The sequence below is a fragment of the Acomys minous genome, assembly GCF_964271855.1.
Source record: "Acomys minous genome assembly, chromosome: 12".
NCBI lineage: Eukaryota > Metazoa > Chordata > Mammalia > Rodentia > Muridae > Acomys > Acomys minous.
The window spans coordinates 98723362-98738138 of NC_140493.1; the positions used below are offsets into that span (position 1 = coordinate 98723362).

A 14777-nucleotide genomic window follows, 5' to 3' on the forward strand; every position below is an offset into this window, starting at 1 on the left:
GGACTCACTTTGTAGACCAGCCTGGCCTAGAACTCACAGAGATCTGCCTGCCTCTGCCTCTGCCCAGAGTGCTGGGATTAAAGGCGTGCGCCACCGTGCCTGGCTACCACATGGATTCTAACTAAACCAGATACGGTCTCACTGTGCTGTGAGGCCACTCCTACGGTGACCTCTTCCTTTCTCCGGCCCCTGAGCAACTCCCGTTGCTAACCCTGTCCTTTCTCTTACCTCACTGTTCCAAAGCTCTGAACAAACATCACCTCCACAGCCATATGCGTAGAGCCCCTGACCCCAGACACTGGCGTTCTGATTCTCCTCTGTGCCTTGAGCAGTCACATGGGCTCCTGTGACCCCATGCAGTTTGGTGACATCTCTCTAAAGCCTGTTGACTTTCTTTGTTCCCACATCTGTCTGCCTCAGCAAATCCCAAGCTCTACTAGAGGAAAGCCTGAGCTTATGCCCCCTCACTCGCAGGCTTCCCATAGCTGCCGAGGGTCTCCAACACTGTGTGCAGTGATAGAGAAAGTGGTTGAGGTCCCATTCTCACTCCCCACCCCCCTACCCCTCCCCTACCCCCACCCCTCCCCCACCCCCATGCAAGACATCTGCCCAGGAGACCTGAAAAGGGATAGCAGAAGTCCATGCAACTGTCAACATTCTAATTATGGAAGCAGAGAAGGGAACTCCAGGGGTCTCCCAAACTTGCTGTGGGGCCATCTAAACACCCAGAGAGGCTCCCTCAACATGACCGGACACACCTCCTATGTGGCCTGAATTCACTGACAGGGAAAATGTAGATCTGGTCCTGGCTTTCTGCAGCTCTGGGGTTCAGGGAAGGCAGGTGTGCAAAGGGTGTTAACGAGCTGAAGATTTGCCTCAGTGGCACAGCACTCCCTCAGCATGTACAGGACCCTGGGTTCAAGCCTCGGCAGAAACAAACTTAAAGTACCACAAAGCTGGGGAGCTGACTCGGTGGATAAAAAACACTTGCTGTATAAACACAAGAATCTGAGCTGGAATCCCCAGCACTCAAAAAATAAAAAATAAAAAAATCTGGGGCATAGCTGTAGACACCTGTAACCCCAGCAATGTTGCGAGGGGGCGGGGTACAGATGAAAGGAATACTAGGGCTTGCTGGCTGCTAGCCTAGATCCAGGAACAGTGGGAGATTATGTCTCAAAAGAATATGGTGGTGAGTGATAGGGTATGACACCTGACATCCTCTTTGGCCTCTGCATGTGCTCCGGGACATGTGTATCCTACCACAGGTGTGTGTGTGTGTGTGTGTGTGTGTGTGTGTGTGTGTGTGTGTGTGTGCACGTGTACGCGCACATGCACGCACACTGAATATAACACTGAGATAACTGTAGATATTGTCCATGAGAAGCATGGTTTGTTCTTCCTCTGCCCTAGCCCAACATGGAGCTAGGACAGGAAAGGGATGTACGGAGGTCGGGGATTGAGCTGGGCAGCCAAGCTTGGGAGGGGGTGGTCTGGACAGCTTGTAAACTCCGCTGTCCCAAGCATGTAGCGGTGTCCAGAAGACCTCTACGGTTTCCACGGCAACTCTCTAATGCTCCCTGGATCTCAGTGGCTTCAGTTTGTTCCTCCTTCAAGTCAGTCAGGGCAGCAGGGGTGGCTACTATTCAAAGTCTACGGTTGCCCCTGGTTTTTGCCCAGCTCAGTAAGGGGGGAGGGCAGGGTGCAGCAGGTCATGGTCCTTCCTCCTATGTCCCCATAGCAGGGGCTGCCTGCTAATGACTATGCCAGGCCAGCAGGCTGTTTGCCTTAGCTGTCAAAGGCGTTTCCTGATGGGTGTCTATTTTGGTTTCTGTTTTTCTCCATGTTAACCGAGAAAGGAGGTCTCCACGTCATGGGGTTTTCCCAGCAATTAGCCTTAGAGCAAACAGACAGAAACCTGGGATTTGATAAGTTCCTTCCGGCCCTCCTCCGTCCCCAGTGACTGCTGGGTTAGCTTCCAGCCAGGGTTAGAGCTGGTTACGGTCCCCATAGGCCTCCTCCAACTGTGGAGGATGGGAGACCCTCCTTTCTTCATCTGGTAATGCCCTAGTCCCTGCTTGGGAGAAGATAAGGGGCCAGTACCAGTGAGGCCTGAGTTCCTCACCGTCCTTATGCAATAAGGAAGAGGCCGGGACAAGTCAATGCAACTTGCATCCTCTAAAGTTTCACATACCCCCCCTTGCCACCCAAATGACCTTTATTCTAGAATCTTCCCCCACCCCACCCCCCCAGAGCCTTAGCAACTTATGTGACTTGTGCAAGCAGAGAAATGTAACTAAAAGTTTGGCTACCAGGGACAGCAGCAGAGCCTGGTGATGGAGGCCAGAGGCAATTACCACTGCCCCACTCTATTCCAGGAACTGTCACACTTCCTCCATTTAATTCCCCTACACTCTCAAGAAAGCAAAAGAACACCAGATACAAGGACACAATCCCAAGGATGGGAAGTGGAGCTTTTCCCATGGGACATTGATGCTTCCTTCTTTCCTCTTCAACTTCCTTAAACCCCCAGCACCCCACTCCCCACCCCAAGCAAATATTGTGCACAACCCTCAGAATTCTGCCTGCCCAGACCCACGGCTAGACTACTGTAGGAGAGAGGATCGAAGCAGCCTGGTGCCAGAGCCCATGGTGGTAGGGAACTCCAGGGTGTTCTGCACAGACAGAGAGGAGGGATTTGGTGCCCCGTGTCCTTTGCCTGGAGTCCTTTGCCATCACCCTTCACCATCCACTGGTGTGCTCTGAAGAATGTGGAGGTCAAGAACAAAAAACAAAGTGGGATGTTCCATACAAGCTCTGTGGGCCACCTTGTTTCTGGTCATCCGGCCCTCATGCTAACCTTCCCCCTTAGGAAAAAAGAAAGCTGTTTCCTGTGCTGCCAACCCCAAGATGCACAGTGATTAGAGGATATTGCAAGGCCAGGCTGGACCGGCGTCAGCTGGTTCTGAGAACTCTACAGTGTCCCTCTATCACAGCCTACACAGACTGGACACTGCGACCCAGCCCTGTGCTTCCTCCTCTTGGATGCCTGGAGGGCTTCTCAGACATGACCTAGCCACACCAGATCTCACCCTCCAACGCCACAGCCGTCCACGCAGTCACTCCAACAAGAGACATGGGGGCTCTGGCTCCCTCGTCCTGGCCAAGCCCTCCATCGCTGGCATTTCACTTTGCCCCACCTCCACCTACCAACCTCATTTCTTACACGGTGACTGCACACCTGTCTATGCTGCTGTTCTTGCTCTTCTTCAAGCCATTGTCCTTGCTGGTCCTGAATTTGTTTTTTTAATATACATGTCTATGTGTGTGGTGTGTGTGTGTGCGCACGCACGTGTGTGGTACGTGTGTTGTGGGAATCGTGTGTGCATGTATATGCAGGTCTGAGGCTGACAGGGAGAGTCAGTCACCGTCTGCAGTTCTCCACTTTTGTGTTTTCATGGGACTTCTGTGTGTGTGTGTATATGTCTCTTGTGGTTTGCTTTTGTTTGTTTTGTCCCATTCTGGTTTGCTCATCTTATTTTATTGTATTTTATGCTATTCTTTTAGATGCTTGTTTGTTTTCTAATGAGAGAGAGAGAGAGAGAGAGAGAGAGAGTGTGTGTGTATGTGTGTGTGTGTGTGTGTGAAAGGGTATGAATTTGGGGTGGGTAGGGAATTTGGGGACCATCTGGGAAGAGTTGGGAGGGAAGAGGAAAAACCTTGATCAGAATATAGTGTATAATAAACTCTGGTGCCCCATATTTGATGACCTCCCCTTGGAGGGGAGGCCTGGTGGCACTCAAAGAAAGAATAAGCAGGCTACCAAGATGAGACTTGATAGCCTATGACCATACAGTGGGGGAGGAGGTCCCCTTCAGTCATAGACCTAGGGGAGGGGAATAGGGTGAAAGCGGGAGGGAGGGAGGAACGGGAGGATACAAATGATGGGATAACAACTGAGTTGTAATCTGAATAAGTTAATTAACTAAAAAATTAAAAAAAAGAATATAGTGTATAAAAAAGAGATTATCAATTAAAAAATTAGTTCTTCACCATACTCATTGAGGCCAGATGTTGACACAGCTGGTTTAGGGAGCCAGAATGCCCTGGGAAGCCCCGGTCTACTTCTTGGGGAATACTGGAATTCCAGGAGGGCCGTCACCTCCCAGCCAGTACTTGCTTGGGTTCTTGAGATGCCAACTGCAGTCCTCTGGTGGGCTGCCTCCCCAGCCCTTCAGGCTTAGAACCAGCCATTCCCGAGCCTGAAGCCTTCCAAAAAGTTCCCGCCTTCACTCAGAACAGAACTCTAAAATCCCTGGGGTCTCCGTGCTCCAGCCATCACCCTGTCCTAGCTTCACTCCTGCCCTTTTTGTCTCTGCAGCCATGTGAGCCTCCCTTCAGATACTTTTAAGACAGGGTCTCACATAGCCCTGGGTGGCCTTGAACTCTTGACCCTCTTGGGTCACGCACCCAAGCTTTGGGACAGAGTGTAGGTTTGTACCACCACACTCAGATTGCCATAAATGAGCTAGCTCTGACCTGACAAGGATACCTGAGTCTTTCTAACAGCCCCTGCCCTTACGCAGTTGCCTTCCTTACAGCCTTCGGCCCCTGTTTACTCTATGGCTCTCAGAGAGGCCCTCTTGCGTGGCCCAAAAAAGGCCAAAGAAGGAGTATTCTTTCATATCCTCTGGTACCTGGCTCTACCCAGTCACGCTAATAATTATAGTCACCGAATTCATCTGTTCTTTAGCTTTCCCAGCTCCCGCTTAGGCTAGACTTCCACCTGGGAGAAACCAGCCATGCCTTAAGTGTCTTGCACAGTGGCTGGTGCCTTTTATGCCTTCATCGCTATTGGTTACCAAAACGAGCGAAACACTTGTATAAAAGACAAGCCCCCTCCATGTACCCCACCCCTCAGGTCCAGTCAGGACACGGATGCCACAGGTCCCATTTAGCTAAACACATTAAGAACACACCTTTGGGTACAGTTCTGACCAGAGACCATGGGAAAGAGGCCAGTGGCGCAGGACAGGGCGTGCCCCCTAATTGGAAAGTTTCACGCACCTAAATGCTGGTGTGGTACTTTGAACCACGTTCGGTAAGGGAAGGAAGAAAAGCTCCAGAACTCCTCCTAAATCACTGAGTAAGAGGTGGCCTCAGGACGCCATCACCATGTGGCTCCAGCTAACGATTGGCAGGCCCAGCCTGGAAAGCTGCCCGGGCCGGCTTGGCTGAGAACCCAGCACATAGCCTTAGCCTCGGCGCAAAGGGAGACAGATGGCAACGGTCCCAAGGAGCTTCCTCCAAGGGCCGGAAGTCTTGGGATGGCTAGTTCCCTGAAGCACACAGGAACCCCAGAGTGGGCTAAGGGGAATGAAGGTTAGGAGATGTGTATTGTTTTCTCATGCCCAAAACTGTCAACAGCATTTGCCGTGCCGCGCCTACTGTGCATCAGTCTCCCAAGACTGAAGCAGATGGAAACTTATAGGCAGCTTTGCCCTTGAGTGAGCCACAGAGCCAAGAAAAAAAAAGCTAAGGCACAGACCCAATGCCACAGTGAAAGAAGGACTCTATACTGTCTCCAAACATCCCTCTAAAGAGGAGAGTCCTCTGTGATGGGTGACCTTCGTGCTGACATGAATGGATTTAGAGTCACCCCAGGAGTTTTGCTTCTAGCCAACTAGGTTAATCAAGGTTAAGAGGAGCCACCCTAAATGTGGGTGGCTCACTGTCACGGGCCGCAGTCCCAGGCTGCACGAAAAAGACAAATCTATCTAGCTGAGTTGCAGCATGTGTTAAGTGGACACAATGTAAGAACCCATCCTAGTCGCTTCCGTCACTTTCCCTGCCAGGAAGAACTGCATCCCGTCCAATGGCAAATTAGCAAAGTAAACTCTTCCTCCCTTAAATTGGTCCTGTCAGGCATTTGGTCACAGCAACAAAGCAAGGAGCATATACATTGCTCGTTGTTGTTGTATGTGTGGTGGTGGTAAGGGCTCCCTGAAAATGCGAGTGCAGTACCTGAAGAGACCAGAAGAGGGCACTGGACTCCCCTGGAGCTGGAGTTACATTAGGTGCTGGGAACCAAACTCAGGGTCCCTGGGAGAACACTGTATGTTCTTAACAGCTGAGCCATCTCTCCGGCCCCACATTCATGGTTTTAAACACGAGTTTGACTGGCACACCTTTGGTCCACACAGTTCTAGGAACAGGGTACATTTGGGCAGAGGCTGACCTCTGAAAGAAGGCCTGGACATCCGGAGAGGAATGGGGAGAGCTGCTCCCAAAGACTCCTCCAGAGGAGAGTGCAGAAGAGGGCTCAGCTCTTAGTTCCTGCCCGGCTCCCAGGGAGTGCTGAGGGCGCAATGACAATTTTATAGCTCCAGACTTAGGTGCAGCTAGTAGGCACGCAGACCACCTCCCTTCTGAGAGACAGTCTGTACACGACACTCCTACGGGCCTATCCACATCTAAATCCAGAGCGTAAGCCACCAGCCCATTTGATGAGGGCTGCTTACCTTGGTGAGGGTCACGGGAGGACACTTCCACCTCTGTGTATTCCACCTCCGGGCTCTGAGGGTCTGTTTAAAGGAATCACAGCACCTTGAGCTTAGACAGCACTTCCTCCTCTGCAGAGCTTCAGTCCAGTAAACCTACAGCGGTCCGGGCAGCAGACCCTGAGGCCTCTCTGACTCCTGTCACCTGAATGTGGGCAGACCCTCCGCCAGGGTCCAGTTTGTACAGGGTGGGAAGACTTCAGCAGGTTCACAGGCACCGGAAACCAGCCAAGGATGGGCCCCAGCAGTTAACTCCCACCCAGTCTCAAGGCGATGGAAACGCGTTTGAGTGCTGTGTGTAGGCATAAGACCAGACTCACCCTCCCCCCGTCCCAGGCATTGGGATAATGAAATCTCCAGGCTCTGTGGACACCCCCAGGAAATGACTTTGTTTTCAGCTCAGGCTATTGCTGCTGCTGCTGCTGCTGCTGCTGCTGCTGCTGCTGCTGCTGCTGCTCCTGCTGCTGTTTGGGTCAGATACCCAAGGAGAGCCGAAGACAGTGTCAGAGCCTCTGGGACTAGAGTGACATTTGACTGGGAGCCGCTCGGTGTGTGGGGACTGAAGCTGGGTCCTCTGACAAGAGCAGCCAGTGCTCTTAACCACTGAGCACCTCTCCTGCCTTTAATTGTGGCTGTCTCTTGAGACAGGGTCACATGTATCCCAAGGCAGCCTGGAACTTGCTAGGTAGCCGAGGCTGGCTTTGAATGCCTGGTCTTCCTGCCTCAGCCTCCTGAGTGCTGGGATTAAAGGCCTGTGCCACCACAGCCTGGTTTAACTGCTCATTTCTACATGGATTAGGAGACATTACCACTCAGAACACTGGCTAGCATCTTTGAATGAAAACACTTTACTATCAGGCAGATAAAGACAGAGCCGCTAAGAGAGGTGAGTAATTATCCAGCTGCCTCAGAGTTTAAGCTCTCTTTTTCTGTGAATTTTATTTCTCTCTCTCTCTCTGTTGTTTTTTTTTTTTAAGATTTATTTATTATTTACACAGCATTCTGCCCACACGCGTGCCTGCCCACCACAAGAAGACACCAGATCTCATTACAGATGGTTGTGAGCCACCATGTGGGTGCTGGGAATTGAACTCGGGACCTTCGGAAGAGCAGCCAGTGCTCTAACCTCTGAGCCATCTCTCCAGCCTCCCCGCCCCTCTTTATTTTTATTTATTTATTTTTTTGGTTTTTTGAGACAGGGTTTCTCTGTGTTAGCCTTGGCTGTCCTGGATTCACTTTGTAGACCAGGCTGGCCTCGAACTCACAGTGATCCACCTGCCTCTGCCTCCCGAGTGCTGGAGGCCCAGCTAGTCTCCATTTTTCATTCCAAAGAAATGAAGCACAGAAGGCTAACAACAGACAAGGTCCTGCTCTCCTCTTCTGTTTGGTTTTTTATTAGCTTATCTTCCAACTGCTTGAAGCCAGAGTTTCCTCTTCCACCTCAACCCCACCTACATTGAGTTGGTAAAAATCTTCGTAATTAAATGAAGCGTTGGCCTTACCGTAATAATGGTTGGGTTCCACACTGGGCTCAGAAACCTTCTGATTGTTGGAGTTCAGAAGTGGAGCTGCTGGCCTTCACAGGTAAATTAGGAAAGAGAGAGAGAGAGAAATATATATTAACAACTTTCCCTGTATCCCCAAACCAACAAAATCAAATAAAAATCATGAGAAAGCAAGAAGAAATATGACCACTATACACTTGTAATCACAGTACTGGGGAGGCTGGGGCAGGAGAACAGCTGGGAGTTTGAGACTAGCCAAGGCTACATAGCAAGACACAAAAGGCTAGTCATGGGAGGACATGCCTATAAGGAATTTAAGGCCAGCCTGGGGCTCTGTGAGACTATGTTTCAAAACAAAAACAAAAGGTTAAGGATGTAAAAACATTTTTTGTTACTTTTAGGTGTGTGTGTGTGTTGTTCACATGTACATAATGTATAGTGTATGGGCGCCTGCAGAGGTTGAGTTATCTCTCTAGCCTGGTTAAAAAAAAATTTTTTTTTTCTTTTAAAAAGGCTCAGAGGTTAAGAGCACTGGCTGCTCTTCCAGAGGTCCTGAGTTCAATTCCCAGCAACCACATGGTGGCTCACGGCCATCTATAAGATCTGGTCCCTTCTTCCTGCATGCAGGTTTATATTCAGGAAAAAAGCGGTATACTTAATAAACACTAAATAATTCTTTTTTCAAAAAACAAAAAGGCCAACTCTATTATTCTAAGTGTGTAATATAGTCGGCAATCTTCCAACTATATTCCGACAGAGACAGACAGAAACACACATACACACACACACCACACACACACACACACACACACACACACACACACACACACACGAACCTAGGCTCTTATTCTTTATGAGTTTGCCAAGAATCTCCAACAACCTCCTAACAAGCAGTCTGGGCTTGCAGACAAATCCACCCTGCACACAAAGCAACTGTCCCCTCTTACAAAGACACTGACCTGGACATCTCCACGGGTTTCTGTTTGGCTTTGAAAAAGAAAGAACATCCAGGTCAGTGTAAGTATGCAGGACAGTAACAGTGTCTCCCTTGACTCCCCTAAAACCTGAATACCCACAAAAATGAAGGAGAAAAGAGGAACTGGGCTGTATCTCAGTTGGTAGAGCCAAGCATGCACAAAGCCGTGGACTTATACCCTGGCCCTCCATAGGTGGGGGCATAGGATCAGAAGTTCAAGGTCTCCGGGCAGTGGCGGTGCACGCCTTTAATCTCAGCACTCGGGAGGCAGATCTCTGTGAGTTCAAAGCCAGCATGGTCTACAGAGTGAGCTACAGGACAGCCAGGGCAACACAGAGAAACCGTGTCTTGAAACCCTCTTCCTCCCAAAAAAAAAAAAAGTTCAAGGTCATCCTTAGCTCAGCTGAGGCCAGTCTGGGTGGGTAGGGAAAGAGAGAGAGAGAGAGAGTGTGCCAGATGTAATCATATATATTCATAGTGAGAGGAAAGGAAGGGAAAGCAGGGTCCCCTAGATGTTGTGGCTTGCTTGTTTTCATGCTGCCATGGGCCAGGCACTTGAGCATGCTGAGCAAATGTTCCCAAAATGCTATCATCACTGAGCTCCACCCCCACGCCCTTTTCTTGGCTGTACAGCTAGAGACTATGTAATTTTCTCGTGTGTGTGTGTGTATGTGTGTGTGTGTGTGTGTGCGTGTGTGTGTGTGTGTGTGTGTGTGTGTGTGTGTGGCTTCTTCTGACCACACCTGGTGTACTGTCACCCAGACCCCCCCACCCCAACATGTTCATAAGCAGCAAAAGTTTCACTCCCACCAAAGCCAGAACCTTGCGTTTTCAAGGTGACATCCCAGGGCGGAGAACGCACGGCTGCCCTCTGGCCTCCTCCGGGAAGTGTCATAGTCCTCCGGGCAGGACAACCTGTGGATAGGTGCTCACCTTTGGCTTTCCTCAGGAAGTAGCATTTGGCCGCAACTACCAAGACAGCAATGACCACGCCAATGACTGCCAACGCGATGAGCCCTCTCTTCCAGAGAGCAAGAAAGACTGGAAGTGGGAAAGACAGAAAAGGAAGCACATGTTTTTCTCCTGCCAGCAAGAAATAACAGTAGATTCGAGCGGCAACTCACACCCACTCCCGCAGTCCCTGTAAATGGCAGCTATAGCTTTGGCGGCTGCCTGAGAGGGCTCCTGCACTCAGCCGGGGGGCAGAGATGGTGACTTTTTCCAGAAGTCATGGTCAGCCACGGTCTTCAAGGAGGTGTCAAGCCAATTGTGCCATGGTGTTGTTCGCTCCATTTGCTTCCATCCTCCTCCGTCTCTACAGAACTCTCCAAATCAAACACACAGCTAGGCTCCTATAAACATGTCTGTGTTTGGACACAGGTGGTTCGAGAATGGATATTTAAACCACAGTATGAGTCAACTGGTGTCTCTCTGTCACATACTTGGAATTGGGAGTGGATAAAATATTTTCAGTTCTTTATATATAAAAGCATCTCCTTTTCCACTCAAGGTAGTCTGAGTGGGTTTCTGTCAATTGTAGGTAATCAGACACTGCCCCCCCCTCTCTCTTTCCATTTTTTTGAGATAGGGTTTCTCTGCGTAGCCTTGGCTGTCCTAGACTCATTTCATAGACCAGGCTGGCCTCAAACTCACAGAAGATCCATCTGCCTCTGCCTCCCGGGTGCTGGGATTACAGATGTGTGCCACCACACCCGGCTAGACACTGGTCTCTTAGCTCACTCAAATGAGCCAGTCTCCACTTCTCTCCCTTTTATAAAGGACAACGCGTGTGCTTTCTGCCCCTTGGCAGCCTCATACGGTACTTGAGGCCTGGACTCACCTCTGACCGTTAGAATCTTGCTTCGGGCACTGGTCCTGGCAAGGTTGGCTCTGTTGGAGGCTGTGCAATGATACTGTCCCTCCTGCTCCTTGGTGGTTTGTGTCTTGTGCCAAAATGCTTCGGTGTCATTCTTGGTGACTTCGTGGAAGGGTCTGTCCTCCCCTTCTTTATAAAACTTAAACGTAATTGGGCCAGTCCCCTCTTTCACAGAGCACCGAAGCACCATTTCAGCCCCAGACTCCACCTCGCTACTTGACAAGATGGAGATTGTAACTTCGTCCACGGGGGCTGGAAAGCAGGCAATGCATTAGCGGCTGAAGTAGGAAAGGGCAGAGGCAAGTATGGGGCGCACACTGGTTATCCCAGCACTTGGGAGAGGCGTGCAGAAGGATCTCATGTTCCAGGCCAGCATGCAACATAGAGATGCAGACAGACACCAGTCACAAGAAGCCCAAGAGGGAGAGAAAGGGAGTTGAACAGAGAAGGAACACAGAATGGCCACTTCTCTTTGTCAGCTTTTTTCCCCCTAGGCTAAAGACTTGAGTCTGCTTCTATTCACCTCCACCTCCACCTCCACCTGATTGTACCAAGAGGACAGCAGCAGACACCTCCTGCCCTCATTCACTGGAAAAACACAAGACACTAGGGACATGCCCTGCCCTCCCACCTTGAGCATGACTGGCCACTCCTTGGAGTTATGGGCACGTGTGCTCATGTGCATGTGTGTGTGTGCATAGGTGTGTGTGTGTGTGTGTATGTGTGTGTGTGTGTGTGTGTGTGTTTGAATGATTTCTCTCTGCCTTTCTGCTTACAAAGATGTGTGTGGCACACGGACTGGAGAGATGGCTCAGTGGTTAGGAGCACTGGCTGCTCTTCCAGAGGACCTGATACAGGTTCAATTCCCAGCCCCTACACGGCAGCTCACAACTGTCTGTAATTCTGGGTCCAGGGAATCTGGCATCCTCACACAGATATACATGAAGGAAAAACACCAAATGCACATAAAAATAAACAAACATTTAAAAAAGATGTGTGGTACTTAGCCTGGTTTCCTCCCTTTTCCCCTTTCACAGCCCCGTTTCCTTGCTACCCCTCAAGTTTACCTGCCATCCTTCTGCTTTTGTTATTGATGTTGATTATTGCTATTTTTTAGACAGGGGTTCTCTGTGTAGCCTTGGCTGTGCTGGACTCTCTTTGTAGACCAGGCTGGCCTCAAACTCACAGTGATCCACGTGCCTCTCCCTCCCCGAGTGCTGGGTTTACAAGCATGCACCATTGTGCCTGGCTTTTCTGTTCTATTTAATTTGTTCATTTATGTATTTAAGACAAGGTCTCACTAGGTAGCTCTGGCTGGCCTTGAACTCACAGAGATCCGCCTACCTCTACCTCCTAACCACTGGGATTAAAGGCTGCACCACCATGCTCTGCCCTTGTTTTGTTTTGCTTTGAGACACAGTCTCATGTAGCTGGCCATGAACTTCAGATCTTCCTATGTCGGTCCCCAAAATGCTGAGATTACAGGTTTGTACCACCATCCATGGATACCCAGCTGCTTTTGAAACTGCACTGCTATCTCCAGTTTCAAAGAAACTAGAAAAGTCCCTTGATCCTCAAGACCATGGTCCTAAAGAGTAAATCAACAGAGGAGGTCACTCATTCTTAATCCACTTTTCTAGTCTTGGCCTCCTGCAGGCAGACCTGGCTTCATGTGCTGTGCTGTCTCTGAAGCTGATTTGTGTCCCTTGCCCACTGTTTTCTCCATCACTACTTATTTTGACAGTGAAATATGGGCTTTCTGGAAAGTTGGCCCTCAGTCTTCCAACTCCACTCTTTAAAAAAAAAATTTTTTTTATTTATTTATTCTGTGTGCACGCTACACGGTGTATGTGACTTGTGAGAGAACCCTTTGTGGGACTCTGTCCTTCCATGAAGTGCAGCCCAGGAGATTGAATTTAAGTCATTAGGCTGGCCAGGCACCTCCACCTGCTGGGCCATCTTGCCAGCCCCTCCATTTCCACTGTTAGGGACTTCACCTTCACACTCAGCTTTTATTTCTGAGCAGTGAAACCTAAACAGAAGTTTCCTGTCCAGACAGCTTCCCGGAACCTCACAGTTCCCCTCCCACCTGGAAGCTCAGGGAGTCAAATTCGCTGCACCCCACTGTGCCCCCTTTCCTCAGCAACATTCTTAACCATTCAAATCCTGGTCCCGTTCATCATCGCAGCCCACCCTGCCTACTAGTGACAAACGGACTGGCCAGCAGACAGACGTGAGTCACCAGCCTGAGCACAAAGGGTGGTGAGATCCCCCCCACCCCCCAGACAGGGTTTCTTTGTGTCACTCTGTAGACCAGGCTGGCCTCGAACTCACAGCGATCCGCCTGCCTCTGCCTCCAGAGTGCTGGGGTTAAAGGCGTGCACCACCACCATGCCTGGCTGCATTTGCTTTTTAACATCTGGAATCTGAAGTCTCCATTTCCTAACAACAGCCTGAATACACAGCCACCAGGTTCATCTTCCCAAACCTGCTCTTATTCCCTCTCTTGTCCACTGAGGCGTGGGTCTTATGTAACCCAAGCTGGCCTTGATCTCATTACGTAGCTAAGGACAACCTCAAACTCCTGATCCGCCTGCCTCTGCCTGCTAAGTGCTGGGATTCCAGGCTTATTTCACCTCTTCCACTGGATCCCCCTATCCCGTGGCCAACTTTTGCCCACACTAGCACATGCTCACAGTATGCATTTATAAACTGCATGTTTAGGATTTGTTTTTATTTTATGTCCATTAGCGTCTTGTCTGCATGCGTGTCTGTGTGAGGGTGTCAGGTCCCCTGCAACTGGAGTTACAGACAGTTCTGAGTTGCCACGTGGGTGCTAGAAATTGAACCTAGTTCCCTCTGAAAGAGTAGCCAGTGCTCTTAACCACAGAGCCACCTCTGAAACTCCTGTAAACTACATGTTGATGACACAGAGTAGTTTGAACGAAAGCTGAGGAAGGACAGAGAAGGCTGCCTGGGAGTCTCACAACAGGATTCAGAGCAGCACAAGCAGAGGCCCTGCAAAGGCCACCAAAGGCAAAAGGCAGATGCTTGAGGAGAAAACATCCACGCCGAAGACCACGGGGAGAATCCCAGGCCAATGTCAGCAGCATCCATGAGCCCACGGTCTGCAGCTCTGCCTGCCGCAGGTTTCATGTATGAGCCAGACCCTCCACCAAGGTCAATAGCAGAAAAGAGCTCTAGCCTACCGTTCTTAGGGGTGGCTCCCCCTTCACCTGAAAAGATCCCCAAACCAAAGACGCGCAAATACTCAATACCAATAGTTCCTTAGGTCTAGCTACCTTCTCTCTTCAGGGCATTCAAGTGTGACTGGGATTATAACGGCCCCAGCAAGAGCTCCCGGTTAGTTCCCAGACCCGCGTGCTGGGGCTTGGTCCTGCCTTGATACATATCAGCTGTGGGATGCACAGGTTCTGCCTTTGTCATCTCCCTGATCCCTGATTGGCTCCGGACCTTCCAGCCCACTAAAGCCCCACTCAATAATTCTCACAGCACGGCTGCTTACCTATCACCTTGACCTTCAGGATCTCGCTGTACAACTCAGCGTGGGAATGGCAGTTATCCACCATGCACTGGTACCCCACGTCGCTGGTGGGTTTATCCATGAATGCCGCCGGGTCGTTGGAGTTCATCATGAGAGTCCGGAAGACCCCTGCTGCTTTTAGAAGGTGGTAAGTGACTGGTGTGGTTCCATTTACCGACTGGCAGCTGATGCTTATGGCATGTCCCTTTATGACCTCAGACTTGGCATCATGAAAAATCCTGGGCTTCGATAGCATTGCTAGATCAACAGAGAAAGACAATCCAAATAAAAGCAGAAACAATAACCCAGCTTGGGA

The 14777-nt window shown here is 50.2% G+C and overlaps 1 protein-coding gene across 4 annotated transcripts in view; it reads right to left on the reverse strand.

Annotated features, from left to right (window-relative positions):
- Positions 1-14777, reverse strand: part of PECAM1 (platelet and endothelial cell adhesion molecule 1) — a 53080-nt gene that overhangs the window by 15562 nt on the left and 22741 nt on the right. For all 4 annotated transcript variants that reach the window (XM_084748524.1, XM_084748523.1, XM_084748525.1 and 1 more), the window contains exons 7-12: positions 14444-14719; positions 10882-11169; positions 9975-10082; positions 9025-9052; positions 8063-8136; positions 6522-6584 (exon numbers count right to left, since the gene is read on the reverse strand). In XM_084748524.1, the coding sequence (XP_084604650.1) occupies positions 6522-6584; positions 8063-8136; positions 9025-9052; positions 9975-10082; positions 10882-11169; positions 14444-14719 (837 nt within the window). The remainder of the gene's footprint in view (positions 1-6521; positions 6585-8062; positions 8137-9024; positions 9053-9974; positions 10083-10881; positions 11170-14443; positions 14720-14777) is intronic.